A 25,563-nucleotide genomic window follows, 5' to 3' on the forward strand; every position below is an offset into this window, starting at 1 on the left:
GACTCCTAGGACTTAGTAGTCCAGCGTGACAGGATCTGCTGAGGTGACACAGCTTTAGTGTCTTTTAGTTATTCTTAATAGTGGGGGAAAGACAATTCACCCTCTCCACTCACTCACTCACTCACTGAGAAGGGGGCCTGACCAACACCTATGGCTTCACAGAGTTGCAGAATCATTAAGGTTGGAAAAGACCTTTAAGATCAAGTCCAACTCTTAACTCAGTGTTAAGTCCACCACTATACCATAACCAAAAATGCATGTATTTTAAATCTCTAGGGATTGTAGGTGACTCCACTACATCCCTGGGCAGCCTGTTCCGGGGCTTGATAACCCTTTCCATGAGCAAATTTTTCTTAATACTAAATCTAAACTTCCCCTGGGGCAACTTGAGGCCATTTTCTCTCCTGAGCAATCCCCGGCAGACCTGGAATAAGGAGGGCTTACACAGCCAAAGCACAGGACAGCTGCCTTCAGTATTTGTCCACTTTTGTTTTGGGTGGTAGGACCTGGAAGTGAGCTGGTGTAAGGATGAGCTAAATAAAATAATCGGAAAGGAACATGTATGTCTTTCCACACAGAACAGGTATTACAGCCATGCTGGAAATAAACCCCATTACAACATTTCACATATTCTTTCTAATGCCTTTTCTGTGTGGATTACTTTAAATATCCAATCAAGCAACACAAAAGTAGGCAGAGCTACAAGGTTTGAAGGAGGGATAGGGGACCAAGTCCCCATGGAACATTTGCAACCCTCAGGCTTGCAAAACCCTGTTTTACTTGGAGAGAACTGAGGGCTTTCCCCCACCCCATCTGAGCTGTAGGGCAGCAATTCTGGCCACAGGGATGAGAGGGAGGGTGCAAAGACTGCAGTCTGGAGGAGACCCTCAAGGGGTTCATCCCTCAGTCTCAACAAGAGGTGACCGCTTAGGAGGAGACTTGTTATTACAGCTAAATGCATCTCACTGGAAGAGGCTGAAGGGCTGGTGGTTTCCAGATCTCTCCTGGAGGACTGACACTTGTAAATATGGAACATTTCAGGTAACTATGATAATCAGAGGTTTGTTGCTTTGGTTTTTTTTTTTTAAAAAGGAATACTTCAGAAAAACTGAGAAAAATATATTAAATATGCTAGAGTTTTTACTATGCAGCACTTCTGGCTGGAGATATATCCAAATTCTAGAGAGAAAAAGCTACCATGTTATCAAGATTATAACCTTTTCTGGAACAAGGGTGTCAAAAGAGGGGTTAAGGCCATAAATATCCCTGTAAAAGCCAGAAATATACCCTACTCAGGGGTGTAGCAGCATCACAAGCACAGGTAGGTTCAACCAAGCCACACTAGCATGTGTTTTGCAGCAGGATTTTGCTCCTTGTAGCCCTCACCTCCTGTCCTGTACCGCAGCACTGCTGCCCCACTCCCTCTGGCTGTGGTGACAGAGCAGTGGTAGGTGCCAGCATCGGAGAGCTGCACATCCCTCAACTCCAGGGAAGCATTCCCGCCGATCACCTGGTCTGCAAACACGGCCGTGCGGCCCTGAAATGACGGATCCTGCTCTTGCAGGTCGTCCTTCCCACCCTTAAACTCGTGAACCAGCCCAGCTACCCCCTCCTTGGCCCACTGGATTGCAATGCTGTCCATCCGGATGTTGGGCTCGAAAGAGCAGCCCAGGACGCTGCGCTGGCCAATGTTCCCTGCAGACGTCAACGCCGTCACACTGATGGAGTGTTTTCCTGCAAGGAGAGAGCAAGGAGGCTGGAGAAAGGTGAGGCAGCAAGCCTGGAGAAAGGCCATACTGCCCTGTGGTTGTCATGGACCAAGCCTCAGGCTGAACAGTCACTGGCACACAGCAAGGCCCCAGTGGCTGCTACCAGTGCTGCTAGTAAGAGGACAGCTCCTGTGGATTGTATGTCATGGTAAAGCCCAGGAATATTTCTGTAGCAAAACAGTGCTTCAAAAAGTAGCTCTTCTTACTTGTTTGAGAAGAGTTCACGTGGTATTTTCTTGTTTACTTATATGTATCAGGGATTTTTCTCTTTGCAGCTGCCAGAAAAGCATGATTTTTATGTCTTTTCTTAGTCAGGACCTCTCTTTTTGCGATATAAATGTGATTGGAAGGCATAATGCTGGCAGAGTAATAGCAGCTCTTTCCCCCTTACTGAAATCCAAATATTTTTCTTTCATTTAAGAAAAGTGAGCATCTGAAATCCTAAGCTGCAAGTCTGAGAATTCCCAGAGCCAGGCCCTCTTCCCCATGCAGCCCTTCCATACCCATCCTCACTCAGCACATTCCAAGGAAGCTGCATTTTGGCCAACACCAAAACAACACATTTTTGTTGTCTCTGAGGGTCCTGGGAAAGGCGCCTCATCCTGGCAGATGCTCTCTGATTTCACAATCAATACCACCATCCCATCATCTCATCCCATCCAGGAGAAGGAGCAGAGTATGAGCAGGACTTTATGTTTAGGTTTGGGGCTCCAAGGCCAAGGAAATTTCAGCTGACACACCACTACACCTCCAGAAGCACAGGCTGCACTACACACCTATCTAGCCTTTGTGAAAGGGTGGTGGGTGGCACTTCCACACTTGATCACATGTCAGCCTGTGCATGGGATGGACACACAGAGGTAGAGGCAGGGCAGAAGTTCATCATCCCACCAGTAACTGCAAGAAATCTGAGCAGTCACGTACCTGAGACACCAAAACCAATGATCAGGGCGATCACTGCAGCCAGGATGACAATGACTGTAGTCATGCTGTTGGGGAAAAAAGAAAGGACAGCATTAGTGCAGAGCCCACCTCCTTCTCAGCCCACACCCATACTGTCCATCTGCAGAGCTGCCTGCAGGAAGGAGGTGGAGGCAGGTGAGCCACAGACCCAGAATGAGGCAGATGGGTAAAGCACATCACCACAACAGTGATGTTCACATTCAGGTGAGCAGCCCTTGACATCAACAGTGGGGGACCATGTGGCAGCAGACCCAGGCTTGGCCTTTGAGAGCAGGCAGCTGGCCCCAGTGCAGGATGCTTCTCTCTGCATTCCCTGGTGCATAAGCAAGTCAGGCAGTCCCTGCTGGTGCTTGTAAGTGACCAGGGAGTGAGCAAAGCCCCTGAGACCAGAAGACACCCGGTACACAGCAGGGAATGTGCAGGAGGGGTCTGGAAACAGGGCCATTTTTTTGAGCTGGTTGGATTTGGGATGCAGCATGTGGAGACGGGTAATGGGCTGTTGAATGGGAGACTGAAGAGGAGAGGACCGCTTGCCAAGCCACACAGTTGAAGCAGCCATGCCAGAGGAGAAGAAAAGCATATCATGGATCAGCACAGCTCCAGCTTTCCCAAGCAGAACCTCTGTGGCACAGCCTAGCTTGGCCAGACCTAGAAGCATGGACTCTCACCACAGCCAGTGGAGCTGTCATGTGGTCACAGGCACATTTTCTTGTGGACTGAGGAGTTGTGGCAGCAAACTCAGCTCCCAACCAGAGCAAGCCCTGAAGCAGCTCTCCACAAAACTGACAGGTACATCCTGGAGTTTGTGCCCAGCAGTCTCACAGAGACTCCTCACAGAGGAGAAGGCCAGAGAGCTGCAGGCTGTGAGAGGTCACAGCCCTTCTGCCCACACAAAACCAGCTGCTCTGCTTCAGCAGCATTTACTGGTTTGCAGCACACATTGCCAACACAAAGCTGATGGGCAGCCTCCTGCAGGACAGTCCATCATGTTCCCACAACCATGGACTCCTCCCACCACTGATGTGTGCCTGCATCTGTGACTTGCTCAGTTTCCACAGATGCCACAATCACAGGGTTGATATGGAACTCCAGAGAATTGTACCATGTGAACAAGCCTCTCCCACAGGGAGCAGCACGGAAGGGAGAAAGGAAGAGGGAATAGAGAAAAAGGGAAATGTTGCAGACTTGTTTGACCTCCCATTGTCTCCCTTGCATCCTCATCCTTAAAGCCAGCGGGAAGTTGTCTGAGGAAGCCCTGTTTGCACATGCTCAGAAGGGATCAGAACTCTGTATTTCACCAAAATATGTGGTACCTCCAGATAAGGGCTCACACAAATCCATTTGCACATTCACATCCATACCAAGCTCTGCCTAGATACCCTCAGAGCTGGGAGATGTCACGTTTGGCTTTTTCCCTGTTGTCACCAGCTTTCAGTCATGGCTGGGATGAACAGCAGCTCCCCACCTAATCCCTCAAGGTGGATCACAGCTGACCCTACCGGGAGAAAAGCCATGGATATCATCCAGCCATGGGCACTAGGCAGCTGGGGACCCAGGCACTGCCTCCCCTGGGGGCCTGCAGGATGGGGACCATGATGGCTCCTGTGGATCCTGGAGTGTGACAGCTTTCAGCAAAGCCTTGCCATGTCCCACAGGACTCAATCCTGAGTCACTCAAGGTCCCAGCCAGGCTCACCGCGGGACAGCCTGTCCTTTCCTGTTCTGGGGAAGATGGCAAGTGTTTCATGTACACTGAATAACACCCATCTCCTTGAGGAGCTCTACCAATTTCCACTCTGGGAGTTGATCCCAGAGTGAGATAGCTGCTATAAACTCAGACAAGGTTGTCATGACAAGCCTCAGCTCTCACACCTGGGAAGCACAAAGCAAGCAACAGCCACACTTGGCTGACTCACAACAGTTGTGACTCATCCTTATCCCCATATCTTACAATCCCTCTTCCCAAGGACGCGCAGGGAAGAAATTGCTCAGAGTCAAGGGATGCTGCCAGAGGGTTACAGTAAATGCTAGGAGGCAGAGGGACAAGCAGCCAGGATGTCCTCCTGTGCAGTCCCTGAATGCTTCAAGTGCCACCACACTTGCCTTTGGTCCTTGTAAGGACCCTCTGGCCTGAACACCACCTCTGCCCTCACACCTTTCTATTGTAAATCAACGACGACTCCGACATTGGCGAGGGAGAGAGAGAATGATGTATTTGACTCTATCATCAGAAGGTTAATTAATTACTTTATTATACTACACCATGTACCTTTTATTTAAACTGAATTTGCCTGGCACTCACTGTTGCTTACAACTGCACAGAACTGCACTCATCTCTGATTCTCTCATGACTGTCCTGTGACAGTCCCCCCCACACACACTTCTTGGCCCTGATAGGCCAAGGGAATAAAACATCTTCACTTTGGGTAAACAATCTCCATATTGCATTCTACTTTAGCACAACACAGGCACAGCAAGCGAGATAAGAATTGTGTTTTCCTTCTTCTCTGCTTGTCTCACAGTTTCTCTCTGCTCAGAAAGCATGTGAATACCACACCCTTCTGTCCAAAACCATCCTCAGCTTACTCACAGACAAACACAAACCAGCACAAACAGGCCACACCAACATTTTTGTCCTGTGCTGGTGCCACCTGCCCCCATGGCTGCAAAGCATTGCTGGCTTTGCACCCAGAGAGTGGCTACGCACCCTGCTCCAGAGCACCAGCAGGGCTGATTGGAAAAGCTGCTCATTTGTTACAGGGGGAATGACAATTTTGGGTGTACACATGCCACTGCCCACTTCAACATCTCTTGTGAGGGACAAGGAGAAATTAGTCCCTCTGGAGTTTGCAGAAACTGCAAGATGCAGGAATCACAAGATCCTTACAAACATTTGCTGTGTGCCCACCATGTGTAATGAGTAGATCAGGCATGCAGAGTGAACAGGAGGAACCTGGCATCCTAGCCACATGCTGGTGTTAGCTGTGCCTTGCAGCAGTCCAGTTCAAGCACTTCAAGCAAGAAGCAATTTTCTGTGCATCAGCACCCCTGGTACCTCCAGTATTTTAAAGGCATAGAAACAGACTGATGTGGGTGGCTGAGGCTGCACCAGTTGGAGCCCTGACACCACCCTCAGTTCCCAGTGCCAGTTTGGCAGCCTGTGGGATGCTGCCCTGTGCCTCCTACCCTATTTTCCATAGTCTTGTTCCTCACCAGTCAAACTTTGAATCAAATTTGGCATTAAATGAATCCATTCATTCCCTGCCTGAATGCTGCTGATCACAGCCCAGGGACAGGGAGAGGCTCACAGCCTGGCTGTGATAGGCAACAGTCCTGATTCTTCAGATCTCTAGCTCCACTTGGATGAAGCTTTCCCTCACAAATGGGCTTAGAGGGTCAAAATAACTGGAAGATCAGGATATTGAGGGTCCCTTGCCTTCCTCTTTATAGCAGTTTACCGTGGAAAAGAAATGGCAGTGGTAACCCAAAACAAAAGGGTTTCTATTCCAGTGTGCAGCTGATGATTGCAGAACCCAACTTTCTTCAGCACTTCAGGGAGTTTTGTTGTTGTTGTTTTTGTTGGGGATTTTTTGTTTTGGTTTTGTTTCCTTGGTTGGTTTTGTTTTTTTCCTGAAATCAGCAGAAATCTCCCACTGCTTCTCTGAAACTTCCTGGAAAATTCACCCCCCTCTCTGGTCTGTTTCTACATTTCAGGATTAGCCTGAAGAGCAAATGTCCCTGAAGGAAGCCTGTTTCTCCCAGTAGACTGCTGCTGCTTGGCAGGGCAGGCAGAGGCACTGGCAGAGCAGGAGGAAGGTTTTCACAGCAGCAAGGTATAGATGAGCATTTTTTCACACCCATCAGTTATTTCATTTCCCTGACAAAGGCTGGCTGGGCTGCCTCTTGAGAATAACAGAGCTAGTTATTGCATGCATTCCAGACACATGAGGAATACAGTGCCATGGGAATATTTACACTCTGACATTGTGTCAAGAGGCAGCCTCACTTCTCTCAGTGAAAAGGTGCAGATAATATTGCTATTTAGTACTTCCTTGATGCTCCACGTGGCAAGGCTCATGTGTGAGGTCTCTTGTGTTCACATGTGGTCTGTCCTTCTCCCCACTTCTATTCCATTCCAGTGGGACAGATACTGGTAGCAGCTGAAATCTTTTTCACAGAATAAATGTCAGCAGGACTGTCTCACACACCACTGGAACCTCTGTCTCCATCCAGCCTGGAAAGTCCACACCTGGGATGGAAAGACACAGCTTGTTGCTGTCTCTCTTCAAGCAGTGAGGTTTAGATGAAAGTTCAGTCCACATTCAATAGAGGATGAAAAATTTGCCCTTTTATCCACCTGGTGGGGGTTATTTTCAACTAATCAGGAGATAAGGATATGAGGCAGATATTTTCATGACTTCTTTTTCCAACTTTAGTTCACCAGCACTCAGTCAATAGCTCCAAAGGAAATGGGGTAATTGAAATGAGAGGCACAAAACACTTTGAGAATGTCTTCTCAGCTCTTACTCCTGCAAGGAAACTTCTGGAAGACAGTTTCTTTCTCCCCACAGCAAGCTGATGTGATGGAAACACAAGCAACTGTCTGAGGACCAGCAGAAGAGGGGTGCCTTCCTCAAGCCATTGAACCCCCAAAATACTACAGCAAGAATACACCCTTCCTCAACCGTTGCCACCCGATCTACCACAGGATTCAACCCTGGGATAGCAAATTCTAGCATATGCAGTGTTCTAGGACATGCATCTCCATCTTGACTACAGCTGATGACTGCACATGGGTGTCTGATACATACATGGCCTTACAAATTGTAGAAAACAAGCTGTACTGGTATTTAAGTAGCTTGAGTGAGTGCAGTACAGCCAAGCTGCAAAGAACTGCTCTCTTGAGAGCTCCTGGCAGCAGGGTGATACATCCCAAGAGTCTGAAAAATGCAACTCCCTCCCTTCTGCCAAGGCAAGTGCAGACAGTACCATACCTCCAGAAAATGACCTGGCCTTGGGATGCCATGGTCACAGCATCTACGGAGACAAGTCAAACACCAGGAGCCTGAAGGTCCCACACTGTTCAGCGCAGCCCCTGCCTGTTGCATGATATATCCTCCCAAGCTGTCCTGCTTAAATAACTGAATGCAGCTAAGGAGTGGAGAGTCCAAGCACGGAACTCTCAGGAATGAGGAAACTGAGCATCTCAACTCTCCCCACCCCCAGGGCAGTCATAAGCAGGGAGGCCTGGTTAGACACTGGAGCAACAGGAGAGACCTCCTACACATCCATTTAAGAAACATGTCTTATTTAAGACAAAAAAATATTACAGCTTGTTGTTGGTAGCCAGCTAATCCTGGGGTTAGAGTACTCAAGTGTCCCAGGAGATCTGCAGTTTATCCATCAGTAAGGGGCTGTGTCATAACCAGGACTAGCTCAGATCTCCCTACAAAAATCTCCAACCACTTTCTTGGCACTGGGCAGAGGTCCCACCTGCAGGTCCCCCTCCTGCCCCATTCACACTGTGAATCTCCCCTGCCTCTCTGTGCTGTGCTAAGAGGCTCCTATGAGCTCAGCAGTGCTCTCAGAGCCACTCAGGCTTGGCAGCAGCCCCTTTTCTGACTGCTGTTTAATCCCACTGTTCTCCTTCTGGCCAAACCACCTCTCACCCTCACCCAAGGCAAGCTCCTGCTGCTCTTAGGTCTGCCAGGATGGTGCACTTTGGAGCATGTAAAGGAAAGAAACTGGCATCTGCAAGGCCCTGCAGCTCTTTCCCTCTGGGCTTGATCTCAGATGAGGCTGGGGGCAGGATGAGCAGCTCTTGGGTATAACAGGTTGAGAAGGGCAGAGAGGTTGTGAAAGAGAAGGGAAGGCAGCTTGCACCACCATGTTCAGTTTCCCAAAAGGGAACCTGCGTATCCTGACATCTACATCTGGACTGTGTTCCGGGGAGGATGGGAAAAAGGAGATTTTTTACAGTCTGTAGCTATCTCCAGCAAGTTTGGATGGTTAGTGGGAGTGAACAGCTCTCCCATGCAGAGCTGAGGATGCCCAGAGGAACTGGGAACAGTCCAGCACCTAAAAAACCTCAAACTACTTTCTCTGCAATAACCAGAGGTTATAATCAAGACCAATTAATACTGGTCAGTGGTGATAATCAGAAAAAAAAAAATCATCATTATTTGTTAGCATTCTGCTGATTATTAAGCCTCTCATAATTTAGCAGTATAGTACAAGAAGCTAAGAACAGCTCTAAGCCACAGTGGTCTGGTGGGAAATGCACATTGAGAAATATCCTGTTGCCCTCTGTGACACTTGATTAATGGCTGTGGTGACACCCGATTTACAGCTGCGTGTGCAGTGGGCAAACAAGGTGTCCCCTTTCCATTCCAGTTAACTCCAGGTCAGCCACACACCCCATTGCACAGTCAACAATCAGCTTATTTCCACATTGCAAAAGCACGTCTGCTTTTTGGGCACAGGCAGCCCCAACAGGACCAGGGCCAGTCCCATTCCCCAGGGCAACACCACATTCATATCTGAGCAGCTCAAGCTGGACCCTACTCCTGTCTGTATGCTCATCCTGCAAAAAAACCCCAAGAGGTGGTCAGGATACTTCCCAAGGAAACCAAGGGTCTGTGACTACATGATCTGCCCAGCTCTTACCAATCTTGAATTTATTAGCAAATCCAACCAGATGTGACAGCAGGATCTGGTCCCACATGGTCTGTGAGAGCTGGTGAACACCTGGGACTCATCAGCTGCCTTCATTGAGAAGGCAACAGCAGGCACAAAGTGCTACCAGCTTTGCTGGGCCCAGTAGCTGGTGGTACCCTACAGAAGAGTTCCCCTGATTATGGGAAATTCACACCTTATTTCAGTGTCACTGGAATGCTGCAGGAGCTATTGGTGAAGGAGAAGATGGAGCTGTGGCAAGCTGACCAGAAGCCAAGTTTGACAGAGCATTCCACAGAGGTGTAGGCAGCCAGCAAGCTGAAAGAGATGAAAGCTTTTCTTGGGGTTTGACCCAAAATGTAGGACATCCTTCCAGCCTTATGATCCCACATCTGTATCAATGATGTCAAGAGGTGCTTGAGAAGCACCACAAATGAGAATGCAAGCAATCTGGAAGGAGGAGAACTTGACACTGCCATATTGGCAATATCTGTCCTCAGCCTCACCTGCCTGTGAAGGGCAGCAGCACTCAGAATAAGCCCTCACTTCTCAAAAGAGGAAGGTGCTGAGCCACCCTGGGCTGCAAATACACAAAGTCCTCCACACTGCATGTGGATCTGTCCTGACATGGCATTCCTATCAGGTGGTATGCCCCTGTGAAGCACCTTCTGCTGTGGGAAAAAGAAGAAGCCCATCTGAGCCTCTGCTCCTGAGATCTTCTGGGACAAAATAGACACTGGTGGCACAAGTGCAGTCATGTCACCAGCATGCTTTGTCTCTCAAAGGAGAGATTCCTTAGCCTGACCCTGACTCTGGAAGCACCCTACATGGAGGCTTTCAGGTTCCAGACAATCTTCCAGGTTTACCACAGTCTCTTGTTCTTCATGGTTTCTCTTACAGCTACACTGTTTTCCCTATTGAGAGAGTAAATCCTCTTCTCTTGAGTCCAAAAGCCCCTCCCCATGTTCATTTTTTCCCCAAATTTTGGAGACAGGCAATTTTATCAAGAGCTTTTGTCCTGGGAAAAGAAAAATATCAGTAACCACCAGTGCAGTCCTGTCAGCACTGCATTCATGTCTGTCTTGAAAATACCTTTATTATCTCAAGGACCAGCTGGACAGAAATAACATCATACAGCCCAGCAGACTAACTACACTTCCTAATGCACCCCCTGACCCAGGTGTTTACCAACTCAGCACTGGAAGCCTGTCTTGGGAATGAATGTTGGGGTCCAATGTCAGACTCCAGCAGATCAGAAGGATGTATTCCTTTGCAAAGCACTATAAAGACTGAGGCTGCTGTCAAATAATGGGAGGACACTCCAACCTAGCCCCCTCCCCGCCCAAAGGGACTAAGGTCATTAAATGTCTTTTATCAAGATATGCTCATGCACAACCAACACCAAGCTCACAGTGGTAGCTCGCCAATACTTCCTAATCCCTGGGACCAACTGGGCCTTCAAGTCTAACAAGAAGAAAAAATCAATACCAAGGCCTGACCCAAGCTGTCCAAAAACTGCTCTGCCCATGTCAGATGGAGAGCTGCAGTTCCATGAAGGGTTTAAATTTCATTGGTGTAATTCTGACAAACAGCTTTGTGGAAAACATCAGCGACAGGGTGTGTAAGGGATACCTAACACAAAGAGAAAACACATTCCTCTGTCTGAGAGGACTAAGATGTTCTTAGTCAGAAATTACGTGCCTAGAAGGTAGTGCTGTCCTTATGTGCTCCCTCTGCCAGACAGCATGAAGGCTCTGAGAAAAAACAACACACCTAAGGAGTTGGTGGAAAGAATTAGAAAGACACAAAAAATTTAGGCATTTTGGTTTACATCACATTCTGCACTGAGCATTGACTTTGTACATAGCAAGGATGAGAATGAGTTACAATTTGTTCCATTAATGGCTAACTCAAACTAAACTTTTGCTTTGAAATTTCAGACTCAGCAACCTTAAACTGCCTAACTTGGAGATTTAAATAGTCTAGCCTTCCCTGATTGTTTGGCAGGGAAGCTTTCTGGATGATTTATGGAAAGCTATAAACAGCATTTGCATGAGGATATCTATCTCCTTTGCTGGGAAGAAGGTCCAAAACTGGCTTTCTAAGAGGAACAACCAACAAATGAGAGACTTCTAAAGCTGAGTAAACAAACAGTGCAGGTTTCTACTATTTACAAGCCAGCTGTCATAATGCAGAAAAGCAAGACTCGGTCCTTCCTGCTGACAGTGGAGCAGCATTCCTCTCCCTGAGTGACCAAACAACAGTGGGACCTTTGTGCCCAGCTCCTCAGGCAGAATTAGGAGCCCCTATCCACACACACCTACTGGCAAGGTTACCCTCAGGCCAGGGTGTTCCCAGCCTCAATGACAGAAATGTGTTTTGTAAAGGAAGGTATTCAGGGTCTGCTTCACCCAGGCAAGCAGATGGCAGCAGGGTGGCAACTGCCCTTCCAGGAAAGTGCCTCTTCTTCCTCATCACAGATGCCATTCCCCCAGCTATGAGTTGATAAATGCCTTTCCAAGGTTGCAAAAGCCAAATCCAGGAGTTTTGCTGTGTTCCATCTCCTGTGCTCCAGTTCTGGACAGACAATTGCAAACTTGCGTCTCTGACTCCTACTGATGCTCAAAATGCCCCCAGATCTTCCCGTGGTGAGCTGGGCACTCCCCTGGCTCCCCCACCACCCCCAGCAGCACTGTGTCCCACATCATCTCCATGGAGAACAAACAGACCAGGTGAATGATACTCTGATTCCTGCTGCTATCAATGCCAGGAGGTTTTCTGGGCCTTCCTGCAGACACATTACTAACTCACCTTGCCTGTACTTTGCAGGCAGGGTATAATGAGACTACAGTATACCCAGAGGAAGTGCAGGAGTTGCAAACAAAGAGCAGCTCCCAGCAGCATGACTGTGCTATGTGCACACATCCAAGGCTGGAATCCTGATGCAGATCCAACAGGGAGGCAGAAGCCATATTCACGTTGCCAAGCCCTTCCAAGGCATGATGACAAACCCTTTGGAATGGGCCCCAATGAGCAGCTTTAACCTCATCAAGAAGGACAGCAGAGGCTGTTGACCCTGCAGAATAGGACACATCTTGACCCTCCTGTGAGGTTACTGCTCAGAATGAGTTTTCCCTTAGAGCATGTCCTCACAGGCCACAAGTCCTCAGAAGGGTAGGCAGCAGTACAATTCCCAGAATTTGCTCCTGTTTGAGCACAAAATAACTTTGCATACACACCCCTTGGTGGAACATAAGGCACAGTTTTTATTTTCCCTCATCCCCCCTCTCTCAACTAACAGCTGTTTGCTGGCAGCAAGGCTGTGCAGGGATTGATCATATGGATCCTCATGGATCATTTGTGCTCCTGGAGTAGCCAGCAGCAGTGCCCTGGACTCCCAGGTGCTCACCTGGCTGCTCAGAGTGCCACTGTCCTGAGCAAACTCCTCTGTGAGGTGTCACTGGGTGGCCCACACAAACACTCTGAGCTCTCCTTCACTTGTCCACAGCATGACCAGTGGTGGCAGCCAGGGTGACCTTTGTGTCCGTGGCCACAGCCTTGGTACCCACCTGCAAGAGAAGAGGCACCAGCAGCTCAACCCAAAGTGGGCCAGAAAATCCCAGTGTGTAATAGGCTTTGGCCCCAGGACTTCTCTAAAATGTTCTGATGAGAACACAGCATATTCAAAGGCTAAATTGCCAGGACTTCATAAATAAAGAAGAACTCAACTCAATAGCTGGGAAAAGCTGATGATTTCTGTTCCCTTGCCTGTTGAATAAAGCTACACATGGGCATCCAGAACCCCATGCCAGCTGCTTGTGTCTATGGCCAAAGACAGAGATCAAGCACAGAAAAAGGAAGAGGTCAGTTCTATCCTAAAAACACAAAAAACACATGATGACACATGCCGGTAAAGCACAGGGAAGATGGTTGGGATTAAACAAGTAAGGGAGTTGAACTCTTATTCTAAACATGGAGTGAGGCTTCTCCAGAGTTGGTCACTGTGTGACACAGCCCACAAGCTCCCAACATGCCAGCACTGGAACAGGAACACTGCAGGTGCAATGCTGCTCACCCTCACTCAGAAGGGCTGAAAGGCTGAGGTGCCCTGCCCCACCTCCTGCGCAGCTGGCTCAGGTCTCTGTCTATGGGATGTGCCATAAAGCCCCTTTGTGTGTCCTGCTGCATTTCTCCCTGCTGCAGTCACCCCACCAGAACAGGTGTACGTACAGTCAACCACATTCCTGGTGCATGTCCAAGGTGGGAGTTGGGTAAGAGTATCTCCTGACAACTCTATCCACTAGGGAGGACCTAGTGCAACAAATCCTCCTGATCCCAGCTGTGTGGGAAGAGCTGAGCACCCACCTGGCATGGTCCCACCACAGGCACAGCGAGCAGCTTTCTGGCCCCCACTGGAGCAGAACGTGCAGCAATGAAACACCCCCTGGTGCTCACGGAACTTGTGCTTCACCATCAGAGTGAAGGGAGAGCCCTGCAGAGGACAAGCAAACAGAGAGACTGCTGCAGTGGGTGCTGTCAGATGTGTCTGCATTCTCAGACACCATCTGGGTGACCCTGTCAGCCACAGATCACTAAGCCCAGCCTTAAACTGCTATGTGGTAGAAATAATCCTTAGCAGATTTGAAACAAATACCTAAGAAAAGAAAAGTAGGTAAAGAAGAAGCAGTGCAAGAGAAACAAGAAATGCTACCTGCACATGTTGCCCTTTCACACAGACGCAGACAGCATACAAGCCTGGCTCCTCAGGGCTGTAGGAAATACAGTAGGTCCCATCACCATTATCACACACCGTTGGCTTGACTGCACTGTGAACAGTGGAGAGAAACCCAAGAGGTCAGTGACTGGCAGAAAATTGCTTTAAATGTAAACCAGAGTTTGGCCTAGAGTGGCTTTCACACACCCCTGCTACTGGAAGCTGCAATTACCATACAAAGGAAGTCACACAAAGCCAGTTGCACTGCAAGGATCTGTAGCAACCTGCACACCGAAACGGCAGAAGATGACACACAGCACACTTACAAATCAGATTATCCCATCAGATAAGAGCCCACAGAAATGGGGTAAATTCACAGCTTCAGCAAGCAGTTACCTACAGAAAAACCTATTAAGAAGACAGGAAGGGTAGGTTTGAATCACTTTAACCACTCTCCCAACTGCACTGACCCCAACTCTTCCCTTCAATGCGGAGGAGTTGGAGTTCTAGGTCCCTGCTGGTAAATTCTTCCTTTTCCTAGTGAAGCTCCTTGTGTTTCACAGGGAATTCTGGCGAACAGAGCGCTAGAGAGAAAGCCTCAGCTGGTTACTGAGGATAAACTGCCTGCTCCACAGGAAGATGGAAAGCTTTTCACAGACAATTATCAGGCAGCTCTGTATAGAGGAAGGTGTTCTTGTTAATCCCTGCTAATTAGTCTCCTGGGCCCCATGATGTGACAGTTTATAATCTGTATTCCCCACCCCCAACACTTCACATCAATACAGCTGCCTACATAATTTCCTGCCATGAACTGTGTGGTGATACTTCATGCTCTTCTGCAGCTGTTGTGCCTCAAAGCAAAGCCAGACAGCTTTGCAAAGCCAGACAGCAACCCATGTAGCAACTGCATACATACATAGCCAAGAGCAAGAAACAGAGTTAATGTGGCTACAGCGACCTCTACCCCAGAGGTAGAGAAATCCAGAAACCCCTCGGGCATGCACCTTCCTACATTACAGGTGCACTTGTGGAAAGAAAGTGCTTTGGAACAATACTCTTGGACAAAGATGCTCTATTGATAAGCATCCGTGCAGCCAGCACTGCTTCTGTGTGCTTTGTCAACATAGCAAAGGGTTTTAGCATCCAGTCCCTTTTTTCAACAGGTCATCCCATCATGAGTGTTCCTGGAACAAATTAATGCTGGCATCTGGTGCCAGCAACTATAAAACAATAGATGCTTTTCTTAAGAACTAACCCCCAACTGGGTCTGCTTTTGTGCCTGGCTACTCTTTAGTGACAAGTGTGGTTTGGAAACAGTTATAATTTTTTTCTGGTTGGTCATTTTCCCTGTGGAAACACTGAGCAGCTCAAGTGCAGCCTTTCCTGGTTTTGCTAGAAAACCTTCAAACCCATTACAGTACTCAGTGATTGCAACTACAGGAAAAAGAACGAAAACACAACAGGATTCTTTCTCTAGAACATGAAGAAGGCACTTCCATCAGCTGTCAGAAGCTCATGGTGCTGGTGAGCTGACTTGTGACTGTCATACAGGGGTTGCAATGACTTACACTGATTAGGCGATAACAAAAGCAGGAGCCCCAGGTGTCTGCTGGGAGGAGTGAGAAGGAACAACAGCTCCCTCTGCCTAGCAACACACACAAGGAGTTGAATCCTTTAAGAAGCTCAAATCACCCAAAGACTTAATACAAATCTCAGCAATCAGTGCCCAGCCAAACATAACCACTAGAGAGCAGTGTGAGCAAAAGAGTAGTGCCTTTTCTCTACAGATTCTGACCCACATGCTGAAGAACATCCTCCCACGCTAAGCAAGCAGGGAGCCAGGATAAGGGAGGCAGAAAGGCTAAGCCAGAGATTTCTTGGGTGAGAAACCCACCAGTCTCTCTTGTCCTTGTGGGTGATGGTGACCCGCACAGCCTCTCCTCCCCGTGCCATGCGCTCCCCCGTAGTGTCCTTGCACAGCAGGGTAAAGCCACTCAGCTGGTTCTGACGAGCACTGTGGAGATCTGGGGAAAAAAACGCCAAACCAGAAAGAAACAGAACTACAAAGGATTCAAGTCAAGCCATGACTGCCACTTCCCACCTATTTTGCAGAGTTGCAGCCCCATCAGAGCACAGCTAGGACTCAGCTTCTGGGGTGTACGGCTCCTTCCACTCACAGGGAAAAGTCAACACAACTCTGGGTACCAGGAGAGAGTGGGAGCCATGGGTTCTGAGAGATGTCTGGCAGGTTTAGCCCAGAGATCTGCAGATCATGGGGGTCTTTTTGTCCATCACTCTAAGCCCAGCTGGCACCTTCCCAACAAGGCCTCAAGATGCACCATGCAACCCAGAGGAAAAAGGAACAATCCCACTGTACCCCAAAGAACTCAACACCTACAGTTTGGCACGGGGTCGAACAAGCTCTGAGTCTGTCTTGTCTGCCTGGCACAAACCATTACTGACCAGAGCTGGCTGTGCCCTGTGGGATGGTCTGAACATTATCTGTTTGCTGGCCCAGCTCCAAGTCCTTAGTGAGCAAATATCCATAAAACCATCAAGGTATTGCCAGGTATTCCTATAGCAATCTCAGCAGAAGCTGTAATGGGAAAAACTTAATCAACCAAAAAGGAAATCTGCCTGGGCTCATGCTGCAGAACAGCCTGGAGCACCATCTAATCATCACGTCCTGCTATTGCAGGTGCCATTCCCATCCCCTGAGTGAGCCCTCCTTGAGCCTCTGCCCCATGCTGAGGCTGCTGATGTTGTGGAGGGCAGTGCCATATGCTCTGCACATCTGGATGAGAAAAGCTGCCTGGTTCCCTGCCCATCACAACTCCCATAGGCAGGCAATGCAACCTCTGCTGGGGCTCCACCTCTGCCCTGGTCAATGTCTGGACAGCAGGGAGCCAACAGTGCCAGAAACTGCACACCATGTGGCTACAGAGAGCAGAGGGTTGACTTCGGGGAGCAGCGCACTCCCATTCAGCTGTTGTACAGCACCCCATTACCTTCCCCGTGCAGGGTACATCTGGCTGGATCAACCACTTTATTAAGAATGGCCCCAAAAACTTCATAGCCGCAACACTGCCCTGCCCTCTCGTGGGGGGAGAACTGTATCCTGTCATCCACACTGGGGTGGGTGCTGTAAGCAACGCTGTTGAGCTTTTTCAGACGGCTGGACACCACCCCTTTGGAGACGAGGATCTCCACATCTGAGCCGCTCATCAGCAAGTGCTCCGTGAACTCCACGCCTGTCCTCATGTCCAGCAGCAGCTGCTGCAGCTGGGCCTTCTGCAAGTGCAGCAGGTTTTCCTTCTGCACCTTCAGGTCCTCCAGCTGCTTCAGCAGCCGATCCCGGTGCTCTTCAATCGCTTTCACGTAGCCCCTGGCAAAGAGGCAGATCTCTGTGGCCACAGCCTCTGCGCGACTGCGGACAGCGCCACCCATCTCATCGACCTGGCTCAGCACATCCTCCAGGGTGTCCATGTGCTGCTGGCTGCTCTTCAGCAGCTCCCGCAGGGCGTCCCCGTGCCTGTGGATGACATTGCCGGTGAAGTCACAGGGGTGCTGACGGTGTCTGCCCAGAACGCAGTCCCGGCACACGGGCTGGTCACACTGCTCGCAGAACAGCTGCAGCTCCTCCGTGGGATGGGAGGGGCACAGGAGAGGCTTCCCGGCCTGGCTGCAATCCTTGGAGTTCTCCAGCTCTGTCACAGCATGGGAGGCCGTCTTCTTCTGTCTCCTAGGCAGGAGCAAACACCAATCAGTTTGTGCATGTTGGATACAAAACAAAAAAACTGAGACCCTTTGCAAATGCCTATTTGCAACGAGCTGCAAGTCATAATGTGCACTGGTCCCTCCTGTCTCCACTGAAATTCCCTGAAAGGACTTGTGCTCTCCCAAGAACTAGGTTCCACACAAAGGAGGAGCTCGTTAGGGGCTGCTCCCATGCTCCTGGAGCACCCCTAACTGCATGGTCAGCATGGATTTCAGACACAAGGCAAGTGAGCTCTAATATCCCTTAGGGGAAAATCTAGTTCAGGCCACTGCCAGAAGACAGTCAAACAGTAAAACATTTAATATTCCAAAAGTCAAACTCAGCTTCCTTCTGCTTGCAAGTTAGGTCCTGCTCAGAAGAGACCAAAGATGGGACACAAAGAACCTGTTATAACCCAGACATCTACCATGTCACAGGTCAGCACTAGAAATACTTCCATTCTCTGCTATTTTGGACACTGGGAGTTAGTTTTTGAGAAGGATATAAAACCCCCCTCTCCTTACTTGTCTCCTGCACTAATGACTTGTGGCAGCTGCAATGGGAGTTCCAGTCCATAACCAAAGACACACTCCAAGGACCAAGCTCTGCAGAGTCACTCTGGTAACACAAAGCAACCTCACCACAGGCTCTTATGCTTCTCCTTTTGCTTCCCACTAACCTCCCTTAGATGCCCCACATTTTCAAAGCCTTCCGGTGTTGCGTGACTTCAGCCTAAGATCTCTCACTTGTTCCCAGGAGCACAACCATGGCACTCAGAACCATATAAACCTTCCCTACCACACCAGGAAATCCTTTCAAAATGGTTTTCCTTAGCCCTTGTTCTGCTCTGGCATCAACTGAATCAAGTGACAGTCTGTAGATACCAGTGGGGTGAAAAAATGATTGCAGTAAATACTATAGGAAGTGGGTCACAGGGACAAATTTTCTGCTGCTTTCTCCCTTCTGCAGTTAACCCTGGCAGAGCAGCAGGCTGCTATTCAAGGTCTCTTATCACTCTTCAGCAGCTCCATGGTGTACGAGGCATTAGCTAAGCAGAATGGTATGCTGAAAATTACACCCGGAGTGGAAAGGTAACTAAGAGCCTAAACTATTTTCCCCACAGGCACCACTATGTGCAGGGGGGCAGGGCAGGGAGGAATATGTCTCAGTTCCTTCTGGGGAAAGAATCTGCTAATCATGCAGAAAGAAGCAGCAAACATGGAGGGAACAGGCTGAATTGCTTAACCCAGGCTGAGGCTTCCCTGGCTTGTGCTGTTGGGTGTTTTTCTGACCCTGCCTGTCACCTCCTTGCTTCAGAAGGCCATTCAGGCTATACATCACTTTTCTTTTGTAGTGCTATCTGTCCTCTGCCTGGATTACAGGCCACTGCACCCCTCTCCTCTTCGATTCCTAACTCTGATGCAGTTACCTCTTGTTTCTGCAATAATTCTACAGCATGTATTAGGCAAGCACATGGGTTGATCATCAGCAGGTAGCAACCACACTAGGCAGGACTTCCACAGGACTTTCAGTTTGCCTAAGGGTGCCTTTACACATACACACAGTAAATGGTCCTGCAGGTGGAGAGAGGCAGAGCAGCAACTTAACGTTCTCCTTTTCCTTTGGGAAAGATGTGGCTTTCCTTCGGGAGATGTGTCTTTTCCAAAGTGGGACAGTACAGCATGTGAGGCTCTTGTCCTGCGAGTACCTGCCCATACCCATCCCTGTTGCCCAGTGACACTAAACTGAGACCTAGCCAGCATGTGGACACCACTACAGGCAAAGGGTGGCTTGATTTTTGAACCAATGGCCACTAACATGGCTGGTGGAACTATTCCCAGGAAGTTCAAGAAGTGTTTGGACAACACTCACAGGCTCATGGGATTCCTGGGGCTGTCTTGGGCCAGGACTTGGACTCCATGATCCTTGTGGGTCCCTTCCAACTCCAGATATTCTATGATTCTATGCTAGCAGCTTGCTTGTCCCCACCCGAGTACAGAGCATCCCTGCGGACATCCTCTCGGCAGGGGTGGTGAGCGGTGGGTAAAAACCGGGAGACAAGCCAATTCTTGTTCTGGCTCGCCCTGAACGGGTCGCTGCCCGCTGCGCCCTCCCGCCGCCCCCCAGCCGCGGTGTCCCGGTGTCCCCGCCCCGCCGCCGCTCACCTGTGCGCCCGGCAGCAGAAGCGGCAGAGGCGGAGGCCGCAGGTCAGGCACCGCCCGGCCGCCGCCCCGTCGGCGCAGAGGTCGCACCCGGTCGCGGCCCGGCCGCGGCTCCCGGCCAGGCAGTCGGGGGGGAGCTGCCCCACGCCGCCGGCCGGCAGCGACAGCTCGGCGTCGCACACCGGGCACAGGACGGGGCGGGCGGCGCCCGGCGGCCCCTCCGGCGGCCCGAGCCGCCGCAGGCAGGGCTCGCACAGCGAGTGAAGGCAGGGCAGCAGCCGCGGCGACACGCAGGGCTGGGCGCACTGCGGGCAGCGCGGTGCCGACATGCCGGCAGCCCGCGCGGCCCCTCACGGAGGCTCCGCCGAGCATTCCCGTCGGGAACGCCTCGCGCCGCCCCACACCGCGGGGTCCGTCCCCGCCCCGGCGCCGCCCGCCCCGTGAGGAGCGCGGAGCCGCGCTGTGAGGGGCGGGGGCTGCCCGGGGACCCTGCTGCTGGACTGCCTATCCCGCCGCTCCTCCTCCGGCGAAGGCGGCCGGAGGGAGGGGAGCTGGCAGCCCCCTTTGTCCTCGTCCCCCTGACCGAGGCGCGGCGGGACGGGCCCGCTGCTCCCCTCCTCTGGCACCTGCGCGCTTGTCTCCGCCGCTTGTGTGGGAAAAAAGGGCCCCTTCCCACCCCACCGCCGGCAGATCAGGTTTCTACCTCTTCCAGTTCCAAACTTCCAGGTTTGCCGCCTGACTGGCCACTGCAGCCTCTTTGTCGGTCTCCTGGATGCCTTCAGGCCTTGGTAGGTTTTCCTTCGGATCACTGGGGAGCTCGCCGCACAGCTGAGCGAGAGCGGTGAAACATTAACTGAGACGGTGCAAGGTGGCCGGGCTTCCCTGCGTCTGCCCACCTGGACGGGCTGGTGGCTGTCCTCATCCACCGCACCGGGAATTAGGAATACTGCAAAAGACAGGCTTGGGGAGCCTAACGTCAGTGAAGCCCTGCATGATGCCCCTTGGACTTTGATGGCATCTACACGGTCTTTATCAGTCTGATGTGTAAGCTCTTCAAAGACTGAAACCAATTCTCCTTGTTTTGAAAAAGCTCTTTTCTATAAAGTGTCCTCTAAAGTACCACATTCAGCCCCTAATAATTGAACTTTTTACCAGCCTTTCCATTAGCTTGTCCAGGACATTCAGTATCTTACCTGTCCCATCCTGCTGGCCGTTTTGAATACAATGTAATGTGAAGAGCATTTGAGACGTCTGGAGTTTCAGTTCCCTAAATCAAAAATCAACAGCCAGGAAGATGTCCAGTCAGGTTTTTGTTTTTAGAACCAGAGAGTCCATTTACAGAGCAGTAGATAAGTACTTAATATCTGTACATAACACAAGTAAATATCTCCTCTGTAACAGATGTAATGCCACTCTGATGGCCACTGGCTTAACACAGAAATCATCTTCTTCTGATACACTCAAAACATTTCTGTGGCTTTTATGTTGTAATACAAGATCAAAGGTTTAGGTCATGATGAAGTGTTTTCAACCTCAAAGCCAATCAAAAGAAGAAAGGTATTCCAACAGCCTTCTTCACATTAACTATTAGGAAGTGCAGTGGTTGTGGAGGTTGGAGAGGATAAAGGCTGCAGTAATTGTGAGATAAGATTACTTGATAACAATATTCAGTATTCTCACAAAGAAAGACTGGTTATTTTAATCGTGCTGGAGGAGAGAATAGTAAATGGCCCTGTAAATGTGGGTGTGGGAAGAAAACAGGGGAAGAGTCATAATGTTACCTTTGTGCAGAAAAGGTCAGCTACCTAGAGAACAGCAGCATCTTCCATTGCTGCAGAGAGATGGTGGAATAAGCCATGACTGGCAGTGGCAGAGGAAATCTGAGGATGCAGCCTAGCTGATCTGATCACCTGCCCTGCCACTGATCAGGTTGGAGCACAGATTGCTGCTGAGTAGTGTATTTATGAGCTACCAGTACAAAGCAGGAGCACTCTCAGGATGATTAGAGGAAGTTGTAGAGAAATGGGCTGGAGAGAATCAAGGGAGATCTGTGAGACTTGGGGAAAGAAAGGAAAAGCAGAAAAAGAGCAGAAATGCAGAAAAAAAAAAACCAAAAAACAAAAACTGAACCCCGTGACCCTCAAAACAGGAGCTGCATTATTACAAACTCATGATTCCCTTTGGTTACTTTCCCCATAATATTGCTTTCTTGGGTACTGTCAGCCAGTGGAAGAAGCCCCTGTGCCACTACATCTTAACTTGTGGAAGGCAACTCAACGGACATGAAAACTGGAGCTTTGTGAATATCTCCAATTAAGCACATTGGTCTGCAAAGCACTGCAAGAACTTCACTGAGAGACCCTCTCCCATCTTGGATTATTCAGACTTTGCTTTGTAACTGATCAAAATTTACGGATGAAAAATCCAGTGTGTTCATTTATATACACTGGAGGGCAATAAAGGAGCATAGTTACATAAATGAAGCAATGAAAATGTCATTAAAATTAAGCCAATGTTTTCCTTTTCCCACAGGAGTTGACAGATAGCTAATTATTCTCATTTGACCCAAGATCTACTTGAAATGAAGTCCTCTGTTTTCCTGCCCCTATTGTTTATGTTGTCTATCAGAGCCTCCCAGAGTAGTTGGCTCTGAATGATCTGGTCTTTCCCCACCTTACTTTCACTGCCAGCTCCTTCCTCTTTTTCCTGTTTATCTGCTTCTCATTTCCTATGATTAAGCACTAGATCATTACACTGAGATATGGAATATTTGTTTCCTTCTCCCTTCTTGTCAAGGACTTCTGACTAATATTTCTATTGTATCTCCTAATTAGCCTCTTCTGGGGAAAGCTTTATGCTGCTTTCCCGTTTATATTTTTCTGAAGAAATATTGGTAAAATTTTTTATCGCATGTTCAAAAAAAAAATGTTTGAAGCATAATTTCCCTCCTAGACTTTGTGAGTGGTGTGGGTATAGTCCATTTATTAAATTTTTATTTGGATGCCTCATGCTTTCCTGAACCTCTTTACTCTGATAATTTTAGGGAATTGTTTCTGGATATCCTGCCATAAGAAACAAATAAACTGAAAAAGTGGTGAAACGGAAGTCATTAGTGAACAGGCCTGAAGAAAAGTACAAGATGACTTGTTGACAGAAACCTGAGCACTTGTCAAAATGGCAGAGCTTAGCTTAATAGCAGCCAGAGGAGTGTGGAAAATTACTTATTTGGGGAATTTACGAAGAAAAGACAAGTAGAACAAACTGTTGACTTTTTTCCTGCTGACCAACAAGGGCAGTTTTGCTGTGAATTTGTCAGCCCTGGGAACTACTATGTTTCAGACTTCTCTGAATGTGGCAGAGCTGCTAGGCTTGGTCTGGGAATACTTGATGCACCATTACAGCAGTACCATTAGAGCTGACAGCTCTTCCCCTATATATCAACCTCATCCAGAAAATTCAACAAAGGATTTACAAACATCTCCCAATTTAGGCAGAACCTCTCCCTCAGACAGCTAAAGCTGCATTTGAAATTATGTGGCAATTGAATGGTAGGAGGAGCATTTCTGTGAGGCATCCCCAGCCCTCGCTTTCTTCATCCAGCCTTATGCCCATGGACTCACCACACTCTGGGTAAAAAATTTCATCCTAACATCTAACCTATCTTCTTTTTTAGTTTAAAACCACAGATGTTTTAAAAGGAGGTACCCTTTGACCTTTACTTGTGCTGGCCCTCAAACACTCAAGTAAATTGCCCCGAGTCTCACGTGACAAAATTTCTGCAAGCTGATGGCACATGGCGGAATGTGACAGCTGCAGCAGAAGGACAACACTGATCTCCTGCTTGGGAACACCACTTGGGACAGAGAGAGAGGACTTCTGTCCTGGGATATCTCACAGATTTTCTACAAATCATTCCTTGGGTGTTGCAGTGTGTTTTTATTTTGAAGGTTATTGTTTGATTTGTACTTTGGTAGTTTTTTGGGCTTTTTCTCCCCCTGATTTTAGAGGGACACAGACCTGCCTTTGTTATTCAATTGAGCCAGGTCTCTTATCTTTTTGCTACTTAGCTACTTTTCTGCCAAGTTTCAAACCCCTTCCTCCCACATCCAGTTGTTAACCCCTCCTGTCCCAAACAGTCTTCCTCCCTTGTATTCCCTGCCTTGTGTTCCACCCACAGTTCTTACATTGTATCCTCCCTTGAGACCTACCCCCCTTTATAAGCTGCTGTTTGCCCCCAGCTCCCTGCCTGGGACCCCGAGACTCAGGGAATTTAACATCAGATAAAGCTACCCAGTGCCACTCCAGGCCCGCGTTGCGGCTGTGATGTTTTTGTTCCACGTTGTGCCTCCACTGGTAGCTGGGATTCTGCAGAGCCCCGAAAGAGGGGGACTGTCGCGGCCCCCCCACTGTCACCATCTAGCCGGGATGAGCGACACTAGGGGAACTCACTCTTCAGAGAAACACCTTCACTACCAAACATCTCCCTTCACACATACACACTTAAGTTTGCCAGTAGCTTTTAGTCTTCAGGCTTATGTTGAGCTTTGGAGACAAAACTAAACTGAATCTCAAGTTACCTCATTTAACATAAGCCCACGTATCTTCATTTTCATGCTGGACTCCAAAGTACATTTCTGTGAGTGGCTGCTGTCACACATCAAACCTGTGCTCCAGCAGGACTTCAACTACTGCAGTGTGACCTGGGAGAGGTGAAGGAGGAAGGCAGCCAAACAGCACACGTGGCAGCCTAAAGGTCTGCCACTCACTGAATAATGGAAGGTTCACCATCATCACACATGGACTTGGCTTAACCCTGGAACAGCAAACAGGAAGTGGATAGGGCATGGAGATGGGCTAACACTTAAAACATAGAAAGAAAGCAGCAAAAGATGTGTGGATCTCTCCTGTCCTCCAGATTTGTGACAGGAAACACGGAGTCTGAAGTGGTCAAGCATTATCCCTTTCAGCTGGCAGCAGCAGCTCTTTGAAGACCAAAGCAGCTGCAGCCAAACCACCCAGCAACACAGGATTTGTGCAGACTTGCCCTTGCTGTGGCTTCTGACCAGACATTCCTGCTTTCCCCTCCCCTCCCTGCAGCTTTCCAGCCACCTGCTGCCATTTTCAGCTTTCTGCTGCTATATATATTCTTTTTAATCTCTACTGAATCCTGCCTACATTTTTTGAAGGGAAGATGAAACTGGATTCTTTCCAGGAGGCTTTTCTAAGGAAGCAAGTTCTTTGTGATGTCAGGCCATTAATCCTTTTTAGCTTCCCTTCAGCCATATTTGAGAGAGGGAAGTGATCTGAAAGGCTGTAAGCTTCTACATGCAAAAGATCACAGAATCATTCAATACTCAAAATTGGAAGGGACCCACAAGGATCATTGAATTCCAACTCCTGGCCCTGCACAGGACAGCCCTGAGAACCACACCATGTACCCAAGAATATTGTCCCATCACTTTTTGAACTCCGTCAGGCTTGGTGCTGTGCCCACTTAATACTGACACTGAGAAGACAAACGGAG

General features: G+C 49.0%; 2 protein-coding genes across 4 annotated transcripts in view; both read right to left on the reverse strand.

The window, feature by feature from the left end:
- Nucleotides 1-12,886, reverse strand: part of VTCN1 (V-set domain containing T cell activation inhibitor 1) — a 20,031-nt gene extending 7,145 nt beyond the window's left edge. The window contains exons 1-3 of one of the 3 annotated variants that reach the window (XM_059838108.1): nucleotides 7,726-8,418; nucleotides 2,694-2,758; nucleotides 1,387-1,734 (exon numbers count right to left, since the gene is read on the reverse strand). In XM_059838108.1, coding sequence (XP_059694091.1) covers nucleotides 1,387-1,734; nucleotides 2,694-2,758; nucleotides 7,726-7,757 — 445 coding nt within the window. In that variant the 5' untranslated portion in view covers nucleotides 7,758-8,418. Of the gene's footprint in view, nucleotides 1-1,386; nucleotides 1,735-2,693; nucleotides 2,759-7,725; nucleotides 8,419-12,815 lie in introns of those variants that run through there. The other 2 variants (XM_059838109.1, XM_059838107.1) reach the window with 2 other exon arrangements.
- On the reverse strand, nucleotides 12,649-20,390 carry TRIM45 (tripartite motif containing 45). The gene is made up of 6 exons (XM_059838105.1): nucleotides 20,043-20,390; nucleotides 17,129-17,862; nucleotides 16,015-16,144; nucleotides 14,118-14,232; nucleotides 13,772-13,898; nucleotides 12,649-12,975 (listed from the first exon to the last, which is right to left on the reverse strand). The coding sequence occupies exons 1-6, from the start codon at nucleotides 20,366-20,368 to the stop codon at nucleotides 12,824-12,826; spliced, it is 1,584 nt and encodes a 527-aa protein (XP_059694088.1). The 5' UTR covers nucleotides 20,369-20,390; the 3' UTR covers nucleotides 12,649-12,823.
- Nucleotides 20,391-25,563: the final 5,173 nt, after the last annotated feature.

The sequence above is a fragment of the Haemorhous mexicanus genome, chromosome 2 (genome assembly GCF_027477595.1).
Source record: "Haemorhous mexicanus isolate bHaeMex1 chromosome 2, bHaeMex1.pri, whole genome shotgun sequence".
Taxonomy (NCBI): Eukaryota; Metazoa; Chordata; class Aves; order Passeriformes; family Fringillidae; genus Haemorhous; species Haemorhous mexicanus.

Excerpts from the sequence above, each read along its gene's own strand:
- TRIM45 (XM_059838105.1), bottom strand. The coding sequence starts at position 20,368 with ATGTCGGCACCGCGCTGCCCGCAGTGCGCCCAGCCCTGCGTGTCGCCG. Across the intron at positions 13,899-14,117 it reads TGAAAGGGCAACATGTGCAG|GGCTCTCCCTTCACTCTGAT; the intron begins GTAGCATTTCTT and ends TGTCCTCTGCAG. Across the intron at positions 12,976-13,771 it reads CTGTGGTGGGACCATGCCAG|GTGGGTACCAAGGCTGTGGC; the intron begins GTGGGTGCTCAG and ends CTTCTCTTGCAG.